Consider the following 21,305-nt stretch of genomic DNA (forward strand, 5'->3'; position numbering starts at 1 on the left):
GTGGGGGGGCTGCTTCTGCCTGGAATGCCGGCATCCCTCCCTTCAGGAAGATGCCCAGGGGTGGCAAGTTTGCGCACCGTAGGAACTCCGTAGGCAAAGCCTAAGCCAGAAGGGCACTGAAGAGAGGGTCTGAATGAGGGTTCATTTCACTACCTAAGACCCAGAAAGTAGAGGAAGGACTCAAGTTTCTGTATTGATCTCTGGCGTCTCAAGTGAGAATCTCTTCCCTTCCCTATCACCTAACTACACTAGACAGTAAGAAACGTAATACCTATCAATTAAATCTTATATTTTGTCAGGGGCTTTGCACTCATCTTCTGCATTATATGTCTGATCCCTGTTTTACGAATGAGAAAGTGAAGAGTCTGCATTCTCTCATCCCTGCCTGCCCGGATCCTACATCCAAGAGGGGTCCAATCCCAGGAAGCCCAGCCACAACCAATCTGAGGCTTCTGGTGTCTAGGAGCTAGATTGCTAATGCCTGAGCCTTGGCCCCAAACAGAGACAAACAACCCCTTAAAAGTAAAGGCCTTGTGTGTGGGGGGGGGGGGGGGGGGGCGGCGGGGGGGGGGAGGCAAGAGGATCCAGGACTTAAGTTGGACAACATCTGCTTTGGGAAGTCTGAGTCCTAAAACTACTTCAGAGTCACAGGTCAGCGTAGAGGAGGCTGGGGCTGGGGCTGGGGTGCTGGAGGTAGAGGCCTCTGGAGGGCTGAGGGCCCACAATACCTTGGGTGACTTTTCAGACTCGCCCGACGCGGGACCGCCAGAGCTGAGAGGAAATCCGGCCCTTTGGGAAGGGTCCGGGAGGGAGAGAGCTTGAGCCCTACGCAAAACATTCCCAGGGAGCTGCATGGGGCCTTGGTCTGGGCCGCGGTGACGTCAGCGCCATGGCTCCGCACTTGCCCGCCTCAGCTTCCATCTGCAGGAGCTTTTGCTCCGGGCGCTGGGCGCGGTGCGCTCCCCAGGGCGGTGCACTCCTTGGGGCAGGCGGATGGGAGGCCCGCGCGCTCACGCTCCTGAGCCCAGCACCCAAGCCCTGGGAGGGAGGCAAGTCATAGTCCGGAGAACCGAAATCTTTACTAATACTGCAAATTTCATTCTGTACATGCAGGCAGGTGAGAGTAATGGCACGAATGACTCCTGGGAGCTTTTAAATCAACTGACACTTCTTTGCAAAGTACAGCAAGCATCTCAAGTCCCAAAGTCCCAAAGCAGCAAAACATCTTTGCATCCTGAAAGGAAAGGACCTTCTATTTGCTTTTGAAGAGAAAGGGAGTATACACTGTTCAAGGAATTAAAAAAAAAAAAAAAAAAAAAAAAAAAAAAGCACACCAAAAACATTACACCAAAAATAAAATCCATCTAGACCTGTATACAGAAAGAGAACTCTGCCATGGGAAATCTTGGCCCTGTCTTAATAACCCACCCTTCCAAAGAGAAGTCTCCTCGTCCAAATAAGAAAGTCAAGTCCATTATTTCCTAAAGGCCACAGGAAGCAAAACAAAAACTGAAAACAAGAACTGTAAAACTGGACAGCATCGTGAGAAGGGAGAGAGGTTATAAGTCTCCCTGGGTGATACCAGAGGTCATGTTTCCAGGAAAGTTTTTAATAGAAAATAACTATGAAAGACGCCAAATCAATTCTCTGGTTTGGGCAATTTCTCAATCTTGGGAAAGTTCCTTCCATAGCTGCTTACTCTAGAACTCTGAGGCTGTGTCCCTTTAAACTTTAGTCACATTTTCCACAGTAAAGGTCAAGAATTTCTCCCCCTTCTCCTGTTTTTGAGGGATCCACCTCATAGATGAGGTCCCAAAGGAAATCCACCCAGTCATCTTCCAACTTCAGTCAAAAAGAAAAGAATCAACCCCCATCCCAAACCTCACTAGTGCCATCCTGAAAAGCAGCTTTTGTTTTGAAAGCAAGAAAAGTCAGCATAACACAGTGAGATGCAAAATATTTTAAGGCAATAAGGGGGAGTGGGAGGAGTACTGGAGAAGGTTAACTCAAGTCTTTGCTAAGGCTCATGGCAAAGGAAATGGTTTCCACAAAGCCAAATATGAGGACCTGTTTTGAAAAGTTCTCCAAGAGCAAGAAATAAAAGGGGGCGGGGAGGGGACAGAGATATAAAAGGCTCTTTTAATTACAACAAACAAATAAATAAGCAGTGCCAACTAGCAGGTGACAAACCACAGTCAAACTTCAACCTCAGACCAGTTAGCTATAGACTGTTAGCAGTTGGAAAGTAAACCTTGTGCACACAAAGGCGCTGTTTAATTTTCTTCTTGTAATGGTTCTGAATGAAGACCCCATCACTATGCAGTTAAGCAGTAGTTCTTGTCCCCCGGAGGCACTGATCAGTTCTTTTTAATGTGAGAAAACTGGCAGCTTAAATCCCGTCAATGGAGCTCCCACAACAAAAGTTCTGAAAAGCTGAATGAATTGGGTTTGTAACTACTGCATCCCATCTCCCCCCCCCCCCCCACTTGCAGCTTATCTCTTATTCATTCACCTTATATTATTGTTAAGGAATCTTACTCTCAGAATCATTCCCCTACCATTTAACCTAGGGCCCTGGAGGACACGCAGGAATAGAACAGTCGCCAGCCCCCCCTCCCGCCCCCACTACACCTGGAAGTGTTCAGACCAATAGGTGGGAAGGAAAGGAGGAGGGACTATCTTGTACCCAATTTACTCCGAGGCTACTAGATCTCAGAGTACTCAGCTTCCATTTAAAAACCCAAATTGTATTGGTAAACAGTAATGTGTCCCCTTTCTAAATTCAGACCCTGCCTGAGTCTGAAACCCTGTGACATATCTACTTAGAAAAGGCAAAGTTTATAAATAAAGCCCCTCCCCTCCCTTCCCAAATTGCAAAGGCCCTCAAAGACCTTGCCAGGCATGTAGAAATTAAGATAACTTGTGTTCTTGTTTTTTTTTTCTTTCTTCTAAACCCCGAACAGTAAATGAAATAGCAAAAGAGACTATACCCCCACTCTCCAGGCCAAGAAAAGGATTTATGAAAAAGTCAGCTACAGAATACCAGGGCTCTGTGTGTATTTCAATTCAAGGCATTGCTGATGGAGAAGATTCTCCTGAGATTTCCCACTGTAAGAATGTGTTGGTTCTAGAAATAAGTACAGCTATTACAACCAAATCTACTAGCAGACTAAATAATTAATTGAAGCGTTGCTCTTTGACCCTTGAAAAGTCCAGTAGGGACACGTTTATAGTAATAATACCTCCGAATGAGCCCTTGTCAAATATTCATTTAGTGGTTAATGTGAGCCATTTTCCCCTGGGACCGTCTGTAATACCAGCTTCCCAGCGTTGGCAAGAAACCTTGCTAATCTACTATAGCTCAGCAAAATATTTTAGCGCTCTTTATTTAAAGTATGGAGGGAGGGCTGGGGGCAGAGAACAAATGGCAGGGGGAACAAACAATAATCTCATCCTTCTGCCCATTTCTATTCAGTTTGTAGGTTAACAAAACATTAAATTCACCCCCTTAGACTGAAAAGTAAATGGTTTTAGTGAGCAGAATAATATCCCAAGGAAGGAGCTGAACAGCTTCAGCATCAGGAAATGACCACTTCTGGGCAAGTTGAAGGGTTTACCCCCTTCTTGGGAATCATGTTATAATTAAAATAGTATATGTTGAATAGTAATCTAGCCATGAAACCATACATCTTGGGGAACCAATTAACCTAATCAAATGAACGATGAAACGAGAATCATTTTTCTTAAGTGCAGTTTGTCAAAATAATTTATATTTACTAATATATTTTGGCTTTTATTTGGTTAGGGACTGTGGAGGGATAGGAGAGAGAATGGGAGTTTTCTTGTTTTATGCAGACAGTGGCAATCATTCAAAACTAGTTTAACTTCCCCAACCATTGCTTTCTTCCCTCTTGCAAAATATTTGAACCTCAGAATTTTTGCCAAAAAGTTGTTGCTCTTTTTAGTCTGCTTCTGTGGGCTTTTTTTTTTTTTTTTTTTTTTAAGGGAGGTTAATGCAGTACAATTACTCTAAACCCCAATACATATTTGTAATATACCTCTATTTTTCAAATATGTACACTTTAGATAGTCGATTGGCTCAAATTCCGGGAATATCCTCCCCAGCCCCCCAGAGCAAGATCATTGGGATCTTTATTCAAAGTTTCTTTTATTCCTACGTGTGAGCAAGAACTGTCGAAAGTGCTCATTACCACGTGAATAATCCATATATGCATTACAATGGCTGGCCAGGCTGGGGAAATTCTTTTAGAGTTTCTGCATTAATTAGGGGGGGAAATACCTGGCTTAGAATTGGAATTGGGAACTGGCATAATAATTTTCCTTTCCCAGTACAATATTACCCTAAAAATGAGGATAAGAAAGGAATAAATAAAAACCAATATGTCCTGAAAATAAAACAATCCACATGAGATAAAAATACAGAAAATATGAAGATATCCTCAGCTGAACCCAGAACTAACCATTAGCAACAGCACGAGTAAGAAATACTTTCTTGGAAAACGAGAAGATGCAAACCACCTGGATGAGCTAACTGAGTGGCTGCAGCCGGTACTTTACTCAAGGTTGGAAGGCGCTGCCGGATTTCAACTTCTCCAAAGTTGTAACAAGTTGACACAAAAAAAACCATTGAAACTGTGGGAAGCAAACCCACGCTTTTAAGAATGCCTGACTGACTCTCGCTTCCTGGTCCCCTTCGGCGGGGAAAGCTGAGCGAGGTAAGTAGTAAATAAAGAAGAAAAGTCCCGGAGTCGGTCTTACAGGATTCTCCGGCTGCGCCAAAGCGCGAGTCGGTTGTGATGCAGAAACATCGCGAAGGCAAAGACCATAGCGATTCCCCAACTTCTCCGCTCTCACTGAGGACAACTATAGTCTTTCTTTACCTTTCCTAGGGCAAAAGAAAACAACAAATCCAATCTTGTTTCTCCACCCCTTCCCCTCCCCCTCCCTCTCTATTACTAGTAGTAAAACATGGTTAACAGATCAAAAGCATAATAATCTCCACATGTGATTAGATCGGACAAGTAAAATATCTACCTCGGAGTTGTTTTCTTCTTTATTATGTCTGTTGCCTGGCTTCTCTTTTGCTTGTTATCAGCTGCAGAGATTATCCGATTTGGGGCTACAGGCTTGGACCCGCGCTGCCAATTTAAGAAATGGAATTCGTGGAGGGAGAGAGAGGAAAAAATAAAATAAATAATAATAATAATAGCCGTGGCAAGTCAGGCGTTTTGCAAGACGCTCTTCGCTTTCTCTCACCCCTAAACAGGAAAATGTAGAGGAGAAAGTTTATGAAGTCAAGGAACAAAGAAAGCAAACCACTTGTTTCCTCTCAGACAATAGCAGGGCTGGAGTAATCCAAACACCCACCCAGCAGACGAGCACTTTGCATGTCTAGTTTGCAATTATTCCAATACAAGAAGCATTTCCCCCTATAACCACATTTCCAAAGGGCCATTGTACTGTGAAGAAAACGAAAACAAAACCAGCCAACCTGGTCCCGATTTGGCTCAATACCCCATCTGCTAAACTACACGAAAAATTTCAGAATTGACTCCTATCTGGCAACAAGTGGCATAAATCAGTTTAAGTCCCCATCATGCTGCTTAGACAAGGAGGGGGGGTGAATTTACAATCTATGTCTTTAGTTTCTATTTTAGAAATGACATGAGCATTTTAATTTTTTCCAGTACTTACTCAATTAATCATCCAGACACAGATTTGTTGCTGTTAACATTAGCACATGCTACCGAACAGAATACCAAGGTTTTAGGTATTTTGCTTTCTTGGCTGAGCACAGCATATATTTCCTGAGGAGTTATGTCTAAGCAGTGTTAACCAAATAAATAAAAGACTCAAGAATAATTTCAGTGTCCATATTTCAAAAATTTATTTATCTCAAACTGTGCATAATGGAGTAAAAACTTAAGTTGAAAATGTACCTGTTATAACGATGGTATTAGTTCAAATATATACATGGATTCTCGGCAGACTGATTCAAATAATACAGAGCCGAATCTTTAAAATACAACTACGGAAAATAAAGGGGGGGGGACCTTAAAATATCACAATAAATTTACAGAAATATTACAAACCATAAGAAAATATTTCAAACACAGTAATTTCATGTTGTTTTTTAAATCTGAACAAAATGGAAAGTTGGGAAACAAAAGCTATTATAAATTACCAATGATGTCAACCTTCATGGCCATTTTTGCTTTTAACAGTAAGTTAAAAAAATTTAGTACAATCTAAAACTTTTTTGCCCCTTTAAAGACCACGGAGATAGTTTTACCAGTACATATCCTAGTTTTTTTTTCCTTTTGTACAATTTTTAAACAATTAAAATGTCCAAATCTGAATAGTTTTCTTCTTTTCACGGCTGCAACTGCCCTAAATTTCAGCTGCAGAATCAAAATTCAGCAAGAAGCCTCTCCTTGAAAAATTTTGGCAAATTCTCAGCTTATAAACAATGGACATTTTGATTGCCATGTTTATCTCGATAAATACTGTACAAAAGTTGCTTGCAAATATTAAAACATTTTTTTTCGTCGCTTGGAGACTAGCTCTAAATATTACTGGTAAAGACTTTTGCAAACTTTCTGCAAAGCTCCTACCGTATCTCTAGAACTTTTTAAAAGTTTTGCGTAGTTTTCTTTCCTCCAGATCTATACAAGGTCCATCTCCTCGCCCTCCCCACCCCCCCCTCCGGTTTTCTCTGTACAAAAATAGTCCCCCAAAAAGAAGTCCAGGATCTCTCATAAAAGTTTTCTTGTCGGCATCGCGGCTTTTTTTGTGAATGTAGATGGGATTGGTGTTCTCTTTTGCAGACAGATGTCATTTGTTGTGGGTGATAACTTTTTTTGTTTTGAGCATACCGGGTTTTTCTCCACGCTGCTTCGTACTCTCCTCCCATTTCCCCCTCGTTTTGCTTTGAAAAATCCCCCCTTCCAGTCCACTGTACGACCCTCACATGTGCGAGAGGGGCAGTGTGCCGTTAATGGCCGTGCCGGGCACCGGGCCGCTCTGGTAGTGCTGGGACATGTGAAGTCTGCTGGGGGCGGCGGGCTCCGGCACCTCGGCGCCGGGGAGGTACATGCTGATCATGTCCCGGAGGTCCCCGGCCTGGCAGGGCGCCCTGGAGTGGGAGGAAGAGGTAACCACAGGGGGGCTGGAACTGGCCTCGGACTTGACCACCGAGCCCATGGAGCCCAGCGCCATGCCAGGAGTGCCCTGCTGCGAGTAGGACATGCTGTAGGTGGGCGAGCCGTTCATGTAGGTCTGCGAGCTGGTCATGGAGTTGTACTGCAGGGCGCTCACGTCGTAGCGGTGCATGGGCTGCATCTGCGCCGCGCCGTGCGCGTTGAGGCCCGGGTGCTGCGGGTAGCCCAGCTGGTCCTGCATCATGCTGTAGCTGCCGTTGCTCCAGCCGTTCATGTGCGCGTAGCTGTCCATGCGCTGGTTCACGCCCGCGCCCAGGCCGGCGCCCACCCCGACCCCGCTCGCCATGCTGTTGCCGCCCGGGGCCAGCAGCCCGCCGGGCAGCGTGTACTTATCCTTCTTCATGAGCGTCTTGGTTTTCCGCCGGGGCCGGTATTTATAATCCGGGTGCTCCTTCATGTGCAGCGCTCGCAGCCGCTTGGCCTCGTCAATGAACGGCCGCTTCTCCGTCTCCGACAAAAGTTTCCACTCGGCGCCCAGGCGCTTGCTGATCTCCGAGTTGTGCATCTTGGGGTTCTCTTGGGCCATCTTGCGCCGCTGCCCGCGGGACCACACCATGAAGGCGTTCATGGGCCGCTTGACGCGGTCCGGGCTGTTCTTCTGGTTGCCGCCCGCCGCCGCCGCCGCGGTGGAGTTGCCGCCGCCGCCGCCGCCGCCGCCCCCCGAAGTTTGCTGCGGGCCCGGCGGCTTCAGCTCCGTCTCCATCATGTTGTACATGCGGGCGCTGTGCGCGGGCCCGGCCCGCCGGCGGCCGCCGACCCTCGGCCCGGCCGGGACTTTGGGGGCCCGCGGGCGGGGGGAGAGGAAGGGAGGCGGGCGGGGGTGTCGGGAGCGCAGGGCTCCGCAAGGAAAATCAGACGAAGAATAATTTGGGGGAAGAAAAGAGAGAGAGGCAAACTGGAATCAGGATCAAAAAAAGCGCTTCCCTCCTCTTCTGGCCGATTCTGCCGCCGCCGATGATTGTTATTATTATTTTTTGGAAAGGCTTAAGCCTGGGGCTCAAACTTCTCTCCCTTTCTTTCTCTCTCCTCTTCTTTCTCTCAGTCCTAGTCTTAAAGAGGCAGCAAACTACTTTCCCCCTTTTGCAAACACTCTTCTCTGCCTTGACAACTCCTGATACTTTTTTGAACAAGTTAATAGACAACCATCCATGTGATGGGGGCTGTCAGGGAATAAATGGATTTCCAGCGACCAATCAGCGTGCGGCGGCTCCTCCACTCGAGCGCGGCCTCGCCGCCGGGTTTTGCATGAAAGGGGGCGGGGCCTGCCGCGCCGCGGGCCGCGCGGGGGAGGCGGGGGGAGGAGGGAGAAGGAGGGAGAAGGAGGGAGGGGATGGAGGGAGGGGGAGGCGGCTCCCACAGCCAGCCTGGCAGCCACTGAGAAACCTTTGTATCCCCTCTCGCAGCAACAGGTCACACCACACGCCTTTTCGAAGGAAGTGGGTAAACAGCACTAAGACTGAGATTTTTTTCCTTTAAACTTAGTGCTGATTTACTTTTTGGTGCGGGCTGATGAAATGGGGAAGGGGCGCGAGAAGCCACTAAGGTGTGGGGGTGGGGCAGGGCAGAGTGGGTGGTTCAGGGCGACTGTCCTACTAGTATTTCAGGAAACAGGCAGCGCCGGAGTTGGTGTGTTATTGTTCTCCCGCTCCTCCGCACGCTTCCTTCCCTCCAACTCCAGCCCCTCCAGCGCTGCTCCCGAGCCTCGCTCTCCCCTTGGCCCCTTTTTCTCCACAGTCGTCCGCACTCGCTCACCCCCTCCTCACACTGTCCCGACCAGAAGTTAGGAGGCGGAAAGCTCTATCCTCAAAACCCTCCTAGCTTCCACGCAGTTTGCTCTGTTTTAAAAATCAATCCTGCTCGGGCAAGGAGGGCGAGTGCAGAGCTGAGGCTGGGCAGGCCCTGGGTGAGCTGCCGCGACCACGCTCTGCCCTGCCCTGCTCAGCTCAGCTCAGGCGCAGGAAACCACAGATTGTCAGCTTCCCCCAGCCACATCTCCCACAGCCTTGCTCCATTCAGTCGGTGCAAAGGGGATGCTCATTCTCTCTCCCCATCCTCCTGCTGAGCCGCCCCCAAAGAAGGATTTTAGTTGTGCCGGTTTCAAAAGGAGGCTGGGGATGAAAGAGCTCAGCCGAAGGACGCTCAGAAGTGCAGGCTATGGGGAGCGTTAGCTCAACTTCCTGGCGTGCCACGGCTCTAAGGAGGTGGCATTTGGGCCGCACACACAAACTCCCTCCCACGCAGAGTTTCCAGGACGCAAGCAGAACCAGCCCTGGCATTCCCACCCCAAGTGACTGCATTGCCCCGACGGTCCGCCCGGGTCTGCAGGCTGAGCTCTGAGGGGGGTCTAGGTCTGGGAGGCTGGGTGGTGCTCGCCAGGCACAGGTGCAGGCAGTGCGGGCAGGAAGAGGGCGGCCAGGACTAGGAAAAGGGGGAGCCCAGCAAGGCCAGGGCTAGAATCGGATGGGATGAGGGCGGGGGTTGGGGCTCAGAAATCCTGCCCGCCCAGGACCCAAGAGGGTAATTTTAGCCGCTCTCCCATTGTCCGGACGTAAAGATTTCAATAGGTAGGCGCTCAATGCGGAGAGCAATGGCAGCACGTCCGTTACAAATAGGTAGTTTTGTTTCTCTTGTTGTCGCTACACGGAGTCAAACAAAGCCCCGTCTAAGTTTCCTTCCACTCTCTTGTTGGGATCTTTGTGGCTAAAATGCACTTGACTACAAAGGGGGGGGGGGGGGAAGAGAGAAAAAAATCCCTGATGCCATTTCTTTTTTAGAAAGGGCTTAAACCATCGGGGTTACTTATTTTCTTTCTTCTGTAACACCCTCTCCGCCCCCTCGTCCCCTGATCCACCCTTACGCACCCAAAGAAAATGTACTGAATAGTTATCTGTCGGCCACGTTCCATTTATTATCCTTACAAAACTTTGCATTGTTTTGTGCCTTACTAACCTTCCCATAAACCGTCATTACCCCCAGTCTAACGTCTTCAATCTCTGCCCTCCCAAGCTTTTCTGCTCTTGTTAGACTCAAGGTAAGTATGCTCGCTCACTGGAAACGCAGAAAAGTTGAGAAACAGAATTCTGCAGTAGACTTGTCTTAATAAATTATCATTTCCAACCAACCCCTACTCCCACCCCCCTCCGGTAGTTCTCCTTTTCCTCTTAAGTTATGCTTTGTTTTCTTTTGGTTCTTGGGAACCTGGGAAGGAAGAAACAGGCCTTCTCGAAACGCATAAATATGCCACTCTTCAAAATAAAGCAATGTCTTCTGTTTATTCGAGGTGTAATAGTAAGCTAATCTCGGACATGAAGACTAGGAAAGAGAAAAGGTTGCGTGGATCTGGAGACTGGCTTTTCAGTGCGTCTCGGTTTCAGGGATGTGGCTGGTGCGCCCCCTACTGGTGGATTCGCTTTCCCAAGACTATGGCTTTTACCTTTAAAAGGTGTTTGGAAATAAAGAAAAAACAGGAGGGGGATGGGAGAAAGATCAAATTAATTACATGTAATTTAAACAAAAGAGAAGTTAACATATCATATAAGCTATGCAACCAAATCATAGGAGTCAGATTTAATTTGCTTAACTTAGAAACGCACATATATAACCTCGAGATAAGTGGGAGGTTAAACCATGGAAAAATGAGGTACAAATTATGAGATTCAACATATGAATGAATTATGATTGTCCAGACATCACGAAGGGCAAAACAAGCATTCATTTTATGATTGTGTATGTGTTGGTCTGTGCTTGTAGCATTATTCCAAAAACTAGGGGGGAAGAGCTTATGGCTAATTAAGTTTGAAGACAAAACCAAGAAGTGGTGTGGGTATTGGTGGTGTATATGTATTAAAATAAATATTAATAACAGATGGTTATAGAAGCAAATGTTTTTAATCTCTCTTTCTCTCGGTAGTAAGTAGTAAGAAGCACAAATTTTTCCTTGGAATAATATATAAAAGCTTTTATACATTCTCAGATGCATGTGTTTGTGCCTGAATTCTATAATAATTCATTTAAGAGATTAAAGGGGATGGCTAGGTCTTTTGCTAATTGTTTTTATCATATAAATAAGCCATGGAAATACAGTACAATTGTGTTATCATTGGTTGCATTTATTTACAGCTTTATTTTAATTAAGCCTGCAGTACTTATCAAGGCAATAAACTAACTGTGGCTGGTGTTTATGCATAATAATGTGCTATGAAAGTAAGATTAAAGAAGATGGTGATAGCAGAAATAATTTTCTCATTAGACTTTTTTTTTTTTTAGAACATATGCATTTAAAAAATCAGATCACCGGCCACTCTATTTCAATGCAGCACTATCTCCAGCACCTAAATATAGTAATAACTATAACAATCACAATAGATGACAGAAACAGTACTGTTTCAGGTTTATAACAGACGGTTCCAGTACTAATAACAACACATCACTGACTACCAGGGAACCAAAATAAGACTTCATCTTCCAACATTTAAAACGTTGCCATTGGCACAATTTATGAAAATTGGAAGTGCTTAATATAAAGAGAGTGGGCAGCAAAAAGCAGCACACTTTAGAGCAAGATTAGAAGTTAAGAATAAAAATGCCTAATTCCTGGGCTATTCAGATTTGATTTTGTTCTACTATAGGCCCCAGCCAAAAATCCTTAACTGATTAAATGTAGCTCAATTTTATTTAAAAACCTTTTGCATTGATATTTTTTATCCTGAACTCCTCCTCATCCCTCCTCAAGTGTTATATCTGAAGCCAACTAACAGTTTTGTGGATAGGGGACTGTAGACTTATTTTTTCTTCTTAGTGGCAAATAGAGGTTTAACTTGCAGTAATTAGGTGAGAACTAGCCAAGCATCTTACTATTATGATGCTTGTTAAAAAAACGCTTCTTTTCTGCATCTGCATTTGAGTGTGTTCCCCTCCTCTCTTAATCTTCTTATGGAAATGAAGGCAAACGGCAGGGAACCTGCAGAGTCCTGGAGAATGTCCTTGTTAACTGGAATTTCTCAGCATTGCTAATTAGCAGAGTTTGACGACGACCACCAGTATTGGGGGGGAAAGCTCTGTTTAACCACTCACAAACCATTCTGAGGAAGAGCAGACTAATTTTATTTTGTAATTAAAATCTGAAAAGGGCCCTATTTGACAGTTAGGGCTATGAGAGTTTTATCTCCCCGTGAAATAATTACTGCCTTGATAACTCAATTTTCTGAAAAATGTCAACTGTGGGCTCCAAAAGTTTTAATTTCATTATGTAAGGAAAAAAAAGAGAGCAAAATAGAAGAAAATGTACAGAAAGGCTTTCTAATTCTGGAACTGGTTAAATGTATTAGGAGCCAGATCTGGCCAAATGAAGGTTTTGTTTTTTTTCTCTTCCTTTTTTGTTATGTTTCCTCCGGATCCTAACCTTCCAACTACCTCCACGGAAAGTGACCAGAGCAGTGATCATGCTGCTGTGAAAGAGAACAAGCCAGCGTGGTAAGTCAGAGGCAGGTAAAAAGGGAAGTATGGAAATCCAAGAAAATGTCCTGATTTTAAAAGCCAAAAATAAAGAGAAAGTCCAGTGTTTAGGACAATACTGGTGCAATCTGGTAAGATGAGATTTTATTGATACTTGTCCCCTAACACAAGAAAACAGAATTACAGAGTACAGAGACGGGTATAAGCCAATTTTTAAAATGTTTTCTTTTCCCCATTAAATTGCAAAAACAGTCCAATCACTCCAAATTGGAACATGCCACAAGACTTCCGAAATGATCAAGACTTGATTCTCCAAGATTTGTGAAACAAACACAGATAAATGGAGGTAAAAGAGGGTATTAGAGGATTTCTTTTCCTTGAGAAAGCTTCACATATTTTACATATTTTCAAAAAAAAATAATTGATAAGACATAAACTGGAAAAAGTTAGGCTATTGAAAGTAAGAGCAAAAATTAGAATAGAATTGTACTGGGATCAAACTACATTTGCTTTAGATAACTGTGAAAGATCCCTCACAGGAAATCCCAGAGGGGACACTTCAATTTTTATAAAGCAATTTTCAAAATGATGGAAGCGCTTTCATCTACATTTCCTTCATTTTCTTCCTATTGCCAAACTTGTCAGATTTTGGAAGTGTGAAGGATTATTGACAGGAACTATAAGAAATGTTTCTAGATGATACAAAGACAAGCATATACCTCTATCCCTCTTTATTGACTAAGGCATAGACATGCACGTGGAGGCATGGTAGATTGGCAATTTAAAATTGCTTAATCATATTTTTTCTTCTTGTCTGTCCCTTCAGTGCCTTGCCTTTAATTTCTAGAAGTGGTATTACACATAACAAATGAACAAGGCGATAACAAATGCTATTTCAGTCCAGACCCAATTTCACCAAATAATTTCACTCAAGAGCTGTAAGGACCCTTGAAACCTAAGGAATGTAGAGCTGCTCTGCATTCAACTCCTTTTCATATTCATTCTCTTTCATCTAATTCCCACTGATGAAATAAATACATTTTAAAAAGAATTCGGCAGTTAGAGAACTAAATATATTTTCCTCTTCAAATTATAGCAACAAAAGTGATATATAATCACTTGTAGATGTCTTGAGTGCTATATATAATAACCATCATATTGCTTATAGCATTACATATATATGCACATCCTTCATATATTCCAGCTCAAGTGTTTTCTGGAAAAGGGGATTCACACTCCACAATTTCATTTCATTTCTGAATTATCAAGTTACTTTAACATAAAATTCTGTCTCTGCTCTGCAGCTGTTGTCCAGGGGGGGGAAAAACATAGTGTGCCCATTCAATGATCTAATTATTTAAAATAGAAATTCTCTTTAAAAAAAAGACAACCTGAAAATATTGGTACTTCAAAATTTTCACCAGTGGTTTTCTGTTGCATTGGAAAAAAATAATAATAAAAGAACCTGCGATTTTTATTTGAAAAATTAGGAGAAGGGAATGAAAAACAAAGACCTGGCAAACATCACCAGGAACTGCAACTGGCCCAACAAACGCATGGGCCGTTCACACCTCCAAACCATTGCCTGGGAGTCTACACGCATATCTCCCTAACTGACCACACTCTCTTGTGCAATCAATCACACCAAAGAAAGGGGCTTCCTTAGAACCCTAATTTCCCAGTGACTAGGATTGTTACCCTCATTTTAGGAAAAAGATGATTGTTTTAAATTCTCCAACTGTGGTTATGTCATTTAGTCGTGACCTCAACTTTTGTGGGAAAAACAAACCTAAATGGCGCACGAGTGACACCCCAATGCATGCCAGGCTACTCACTCACTGCACGGCAATCCCCCAAGCAGGGAGATGGTGTTTCCCTAGTCCTGGCCATTCCAACCTGCAGCAATGGCATTTAGTCTTCTTCCTACAGAAGTATATAATCAGGCATGATACAAACTCACAAAAAGTGACCAAAGCCAACTACCTCAGAGGGCAGAGGTGTTTGGTATCCCCCAAAACAAGTTGGTGAAATAAATTAGATCTGCTTAAGGGACAGGAATATTATCAAAAGGAAAGGGAGATATTCTTTTACCTGTTTGCATGAAAAGAAGCTGAAAGCAAACCATTGGGGGGAAAAAATCACCCTATAATCACATCAGCCCTAAACAAAACTGTTACCCACTTTCTTTTTTCAAAACATTTGCAGCTCTGGCTCGTCCTGGAAAGTGCTCCAAATCAAAGTGTACACCCATCTTGGGCGGGCTGGCATCCTCACGGCCTCCCTTGGATATCTGGAGCCCTCTCCCAAAAGCTCTTCTGGCCTCAAAAGAAATGTCTGAGGAGTCTGCCTTCCCAGGGGCCCACTTCTGCTCACCCCTAGCACCCCCTTCCAGCTCTGGCTCAAATGGAGTTGGGCTTCCAAACCCATCCCAATGGAATTCTCAGATCACTAGCCTGATAATCTTGAAAGGCTTTTTCCGAGCTGGGGCTCTGACTTTTATCTCCCCTCCAACCCTTCTTGCCTTTTTGTAGGCTCTCCCCACTCCTTTCCCCTCCCGTCCCACCCTCCCTCCTTAATTTGAAGATCATTGACACGATAGGCTGTAATGAGTCCTTCAGAAACTGTTATGATCTGCAGTGACAGTCTCGGCACCTAATTCACAGATTATTGACAAGCACCGTGGGCTCAATGGTGTCAAGTTGTACTTGTGGTTTCAACACCCTGGAGCAACCCACACAGCAGCTGGGCCCTGGATTAGGACCCGGAGTCTGGCAGCGTTTATCTGCCCGCTGAGTGATGGAGAGGCGCGCATCTGTCTGTATCTCAGCTCCTTCAGGCCTGGCTGCTTTGGCCGTCTCAGGGTTGGATCAAGAAACTGAAGTATCTTCAAAGTTTTTTGTGTTTTTTTTTTTTAAGGTAAAAAAGCAAACGATAAACGAGGGCTCATCCTTAAATCTCAGTCTTAACAATCAGTCATTTTCTCCACTCCAAAACAGGTAATCAACTCCAAGCCACCTACTATATGGGCCTTTCAGACGAGGCTTGGGTTCACCAGGAAAGATGTGCTGGAGAGGAGAAGAGGCTGAGGACTTGGCACCGACTCATTGGGTCCAAGTTGGGCTGCCCATCCTCCTGGATCGCCCTCCGCGTCGGGCAAGACTGACTCCTTACAAAACAGGGCGCCCAGCCAACGGGCACGGGCTCAGGCCTGGCCGCTGGGACGACACACCAAAAATGCCCGCCCCGCCCCTAAAGAACTCTCTGCTGCGGGGGAAGAGCGCAGCCTCAGCCAGCCGTGGCTTTGCCTGCTACCAAGGAGCCGGCCACTCGCTGCCCCCTCCCCAACCCCCAAGCACGCCAGGGCTGCCTTGCTGCGGGCGGGCTGAGGGGCGTGCGATTCCGGCAGGGGCTGAGGCTGCCTGAAACCGCAGAAATGACACTGCGCTGGGAGAGCTGGGCGGCGTTCCCAGGCCTAGGCCACCCACTTACTCAGTTCCGTTCCCTGCACTGGGAGTCGCGCCTTCTCCTGGGGCCCTGGGAAGCTGGGGACGCGCCGCCAGCCAGCACGCAGCCAGGTGCGCCCGCCTCCTCCCCCCTGGCCTCTCCCTACAAGTTGGGATCCTCGAGGGGGCGGGACGGGGTCAGAATCTCCGCGCCTCGGCTGTTGCAAATTCTACATCAATTCCGAACCGCAGGCGTAGATCCCACGTCGTGGGGTCGCCTCCAAGGTTCTGCGGGCTTTGGCCTCCCCACGCGGCCGGCAGCCTTGGAACGCGGCCGGCAGCGCTTCGCTGGTGACCTTCCCGGCTTGGCGCTGGCTCCCAAGCTGCCCGAACTGGACGTGACTGTCCTGGTACTAGTCTTTGGTAAAGCAAAGGGTAGGAATGTCTGCAGCGCGGAATCCCGCTTGCTCATTTCGATAGAATTCCGGGTAAACATGGATAAAAACAAAACAAAACACCCCCAAACGCTGATTCTTTTCCTGCCACAGTATCCGAACTAATTTATTGAGAAGCATAAGCCGAGATTCGATTCTGGAATCAGATGGAGAAGGCATCTCTCATTGTTTTCAGCAATTTCCCTAAAAGCACAATCTCGGACCCACTGATTTTGGGAGGTGGGAGGAAGAAAGCAAAGATCAACAAAAAGAATTTGCATAGCCACAGTTAAAATATCTTTAAAAGTCATTATGCCCGAAAGTTTAGCTGGTTTCCTTCAATGAGCGAAACAAGCCCTAAACTTTTTAAGGTAAATTTTATCTAAAAATTAAAATTGTAAGCACATCCCTGATGACTGAAATCATAAAACACCTCGTTGAGATCTCATCTGTTCATTTAGCACACCAATTGTTTCAACTTGACTTTAAACACCTAAATAAACCCATATTTTCCCATTGTTTTAAATTCAAAAGATGTCTCATTTTTATAGTTTATCTTTCTGAAAGAATGCAGACTGTGCTTTTGTCTTTATTTGCTCACCAAAGAACAAGTCAAAGCGCTTTCTTATGTAGACAGGTAGTTTTTGGAAGTGTAAAAATAGTCCTCTTCCCCCTAGGACAGTGGTCGGCAAACTCATTAGTCAACAGAGCCAAATATCACCAGTACAACGATGGAAATTTCTTTTGAGAGCTAAAATTTTGAAACTTAAACTTCTTCTAACGCCACTTCTTCAAAATAGACTCGCCCAGGCCGTGGTATTTTGTGGAAGAGCCACACTCAAGGGGCCCAAGAGCCGCATGTGGCTCGAGAGCTGCAGTTTGCCGACCACTGCCCTAGGATAGTTTGGATTCCTGGTCAATGAACATGATGAATTTCAAAAGAAAATACTCTTTATCCTTGGTACACTTTCCCTGAAATCCTAAGGCTGAGATAAAAGAAGAAAGGTGTCAGGCACCTACCTGTTCCTTAAATAATATCTGGAATTTAACCACTAACGGGGAAAGGAAAAGTTTGATCAAGATCGGTTTGGGGATGGGAAACATTCAAAGAACAGACTGGCCTTTTAATTACATTATGAAAATAAAATAAACAAATAAAAAGGAGCACATATTTCATTTATTCAGAGACTCAGTTACAATACTTGAAGGACCTCTGATGGCATTCAAGATGCTGTTGACAACGTCAAAACAGCAAGCAGCAGCATCGTCTGTTTTATTTTTTGAATGTGTACCTAACGGGAGAAGTAACTTTTCCTCGATTCTCCACTGCTACAGAAGAAATTCTTTGTTTTTTTAAATCATGCTTCCCTACCTGTTTTACTATCACAGAATCTTTAGTAAGAGCCCTAAACCCAAATGGGGGTAAGATGTGAGAAGAGGAATAGGAGGTTAAGCTTTACTTTTTACTAAATTAAAATTGTATTATCTCCTTGTAATTTTTATTGGTTTAAAATTAAATTATCAAGAAAGGATATAAAGGCCTGTTTCTTTGCGCCCATCTCCTTTTTGGAGAGTAATAAAGAGTTGTATCTAACCCAGAGCAAGGTTCTAGCGATTTCCAGGACTGGCGCTGCGCAGCTTCTACTGTGTCCAACAGGGGGCGCTGGGCACGAACCTGCGCGGCGGCTCATTGCCGCTTCACATCTGAGCCGGGTTCCAGCCCCGGAAGGCGAAAGCCGCTTGCCGGGTCGAGTACAGAGCTTTAGTCTCCGGGGATAAAAAGAGATTAAAGACTAAATTCTTTTTTGGGGTGTGTGTGTGGGGGTGGGGGGGATGGTTATCAATTTTAACCAACTCCGAAAATGTAGAGCTTTTTATGCTTTGATGTTCTCATAAAGAAACTCCTATCGGTTGAGGAATTACACGGTTTCTGAGCCAACTCTGCAGCTACAGTGTAAGGGAAATTATTTAATTAAAAATATATTTTTCCATCTGTTCACATGATCAGCTTTTTAGAAGTCTTAAAAGCTGACACTGATCCCTCTGGCCTGTTAACCTTGCCCCAAGTTTCAAATACTTTAGCTATTTCGAAGGCCCTTCTATTAATTTGAAGGGGGGTAGGGGAAGAGACCCAAATATTTAAATCCCCCCCAACAGTTACTCCTCTGCATCCTCCCCCCTTTTCTTTCTTTCTTTCTTTCTTTCTTTCTTTCTTTCTTTCTTTCTTTCTTTCTTTCTTTCTTTCTTTCTTTCTTTCTTTCTTTCTTTAAATGGGAGCTTTTATGGATTGACACATTTCAAACTGTCGATTCTGCAAAGCCAGGCATAAATGACATGAAATGGCTCTTAAAAATAAATCTGGTGTTGGACTACATAACACCCATGTATAAGATGAAATCTAAATAAAATTGTAATCCACCCACCCCCACCCCAACATAAAAAAACAACCAAAAACCTTCACCTGTATTTAAATAGCGTGTCTTTAATTACAGCAGTTGGGGATGCATGAGGCTGAAATGAAATTAGCAGTCATTACCAGTCCTTTAACTCTGTGGTGCTTTTGATCAGCACTAAATTAGCTTTCCAGTCCTAACAAAGACTCTACAGCAAGCAGTGGGCTGTAAATAAGACAGCTCGACCTGCCCTCAACACCTTTTCTCTTGTCAATCATAGCTCTATCATTCAGCCCAAGATTAACCTTTATCTACCAAATTAAAAAAAAAAAGAACGAAAGAAAGAAGAAAAAGAAAAAAAGAAAAAGGAGGCGGGAAGGAAAGCCCCCTGACCACCACATGTCGCAATAACAGAGGTTCCTAAGAGCCCCCTTTAAATTGTATTATAATGAACCCATGTCAGAATCTGCAATTTCCAAATCACCCCTCCCCACTCTACCCCACATCCTACACTCCTATAAGAGTCCAAATGATGTTCAGGTAGTAAAGGAATCCCTTTCTCCGAGTTACTAATTGGGCATGGGCCACCCTCCATAAATCAATTTACCATTAGCCTCTCCTCCTCTATTAGTCTAACAAAATTTTGGGAGAGGAGGGGATGTTTGAGGAGAAAACATTGATAATTTAAAGACATATGCATAAGTTTCTGGGATGAAAAGAATCAATTTAATCCACGAATATTCTCTAGTTCTAAGTCTGAGGAGAAAAAACCACCACCAGCAGCAGCAACAAAAAAACCCAGCTGCTTTTCCCAGAACTGAATTAAGAAAGTAAAACAGTGGTTCTAATTACCATTAGAGGGCGCCAGAGAACAAGCCCCTATCCGCCCGCACACAACCTCCCACAGAATCTCCCCCTCACCACCCAGCTCCCAGCTTCCAGCTTCCAGCTTCCAGCTTCCCCATGCTCTGTAATTCTTTCTCTCAGGTAATATTTCCTGCTTATCCTGCCCTCTTGCATCTCTAGATGTCAATGACAATCTCTCATAAAGAACGAGGTGTCGCCACGTCCTTTTCATTCTCTTTTTTTAACACCCCCCCCCCCAGACCCCGCATCCACCACCAAAATAGGAAGACGCCAGGTGAAATAGTAGCAACCCCTTAATGACATGTATCTTTGGGCTCAAACCACTCTTTCCATTCTGTGTAATCTGGGTCCGGAGAAGGTTCTTTGTAGGGATGAAATGCTAGAATGTAACATTCTTAAAATGGAAGTCTGAATCTTTCATTTCTGCATTTCTCTTTGGGGGCTCAGAGATTTCTTCATATTCATAAAAAAGGAAACAAACACACCCTTGCAAGGCAACTGATTATGTTCAGCACTAAAACTGGTAGGAGAATAAAATAATGCCACTTCATTTCTGCATTTGTTAAAGAAATCAACATTAGCATTTAATTCCAAAACTTAACGCTCTCAGACTTAAATCTGCCTGTGTTAAATGACTGTCACACAGGGTATATTTCCAGATCTCTTAAAGGTCAAAAGAAAAAAAAAAAAAGAACGAGAGGGGAATAAAGTGAGTTGGGGGTGGGGTGGGCGGAGAGGAGTGAGCTAGCAGTTGAATGTCAAAGTTGGGTTGCAAACTACTTACATGTCCATGGCAGATCAGGGTGTTGTCTTGTGGCAGTTTGATTGGCAGGTAAAAAAGCGAAAGAACGTGAGGGCTCCCTCAGCCTCTTGTCAGCCCAAGCTAGATCACTTCTCACCGGACAGAGCAGTTGAAGGAGCTTGCAATTCCTTTCTCATCCTCCATCCAAGGCACGGTGAATCCATTTCGGCTTTTCTTCCCCCCAGTCTCTCCATCAGCCTCCTGCCTTCACCCGCTTCGCCTTACACCAGCCTCCAAGACCTAGCCTAGCTTTGCCACTGCAATCCCCTGCAACAAGAAAAATCGTTTATGGCTTAAAACCCCAAATGGCTGATTTTTTAAAAGAGAGAGGGAGAGGGAGAGAGAGAGAGGAGTGAGAGGGTGAGGGGGAGAGAGGGGGAGCGAGAAGAATGCACCCAGAGAACAACAAAAAAGTCAGTTATCCTAACACTGCTCTATCCCCCCCACCGTACAGAAGAAGAATAAAAAAAAAGCTTTATGTTTTTTCAGTGGGTATTCAAAGATAATTTGATGCCATTGTTTCTGCTACAGATGGTTCTTTTAAATACAATAACACAGCTCTTTGTGCAGGCTACCCACAATAAAAATCGAAAGCGTTCCCCTGAATAACCATTTTGTTCTCTCTTGTATGGGGCCAACAAAAGATGCCGTGAGGTAATGGGTTCTGTTTA

At 44.7% G+C, this 21,305-nt stretch overlaps 1 protein-coding gene and 1 long non-coding RNA gene across 3 annotated transcripts in view; both read right to left on the minus strand.

Moving 5' to 3' along the window:
• LOC308243060 overlaps window positions 1–21,070 on the minus strand; it is a 55,338-nt gene extending 34,268 nt beyond the window's left edge. For both annotated transcript variants that reach the window (XR_013960042.1, XR_013960043.1), the window contains exons 1-2: window positions 20,617–21,070; window positions 5,056–5,159 (exon numbers count right to left, since the gene is read on the minus strand). This is a non-coding gene — a long non-coding RNA (uncharacterized lncRNA). The remainder of the gene's footprint in view (window positions 1–5,055; window positions 5,160–20,616) is intronic.
• Window positions 5,893–8,372, minus strand: SOX2 (SRY-box transcription factor 2). The gene has a single exon (XM_080658146.1). It carries the CDS (start codon window positions 7,954–7,956, stop codon window positions 6,988–6,990), a length of 969 nt encoding a protein of 322 aa, XP_080514272.1. The 5' UTR covers window positions 7,957–8,372; the 3' UTR covers window positions 5,893–6,987.
• Window positions 21,071–21,305: the final 235 nt, after the last annotated feature.

Source organism: Plecotus auritus (genome assembly GCF_963455305.1).
Source record: "Plecotus auritus genome assembly, chromosome: 2".
Lineage (NCBI taxonomy): Eukaryota > Metazoa > Chordata > Mammalia > Chiroptera > Vespertilionidae > Plecotus > Plecotus auritus.

What these genes read in the sequence shown, in the direction of transcription:
- SOX2 (XM_080658146.1), bottom strand. Translation starts at nt 7,956, where the DNA reads ATGTACAACATGATGGAGACGGAGCTGAAGCCGCCGGGCCCGCAGCAA.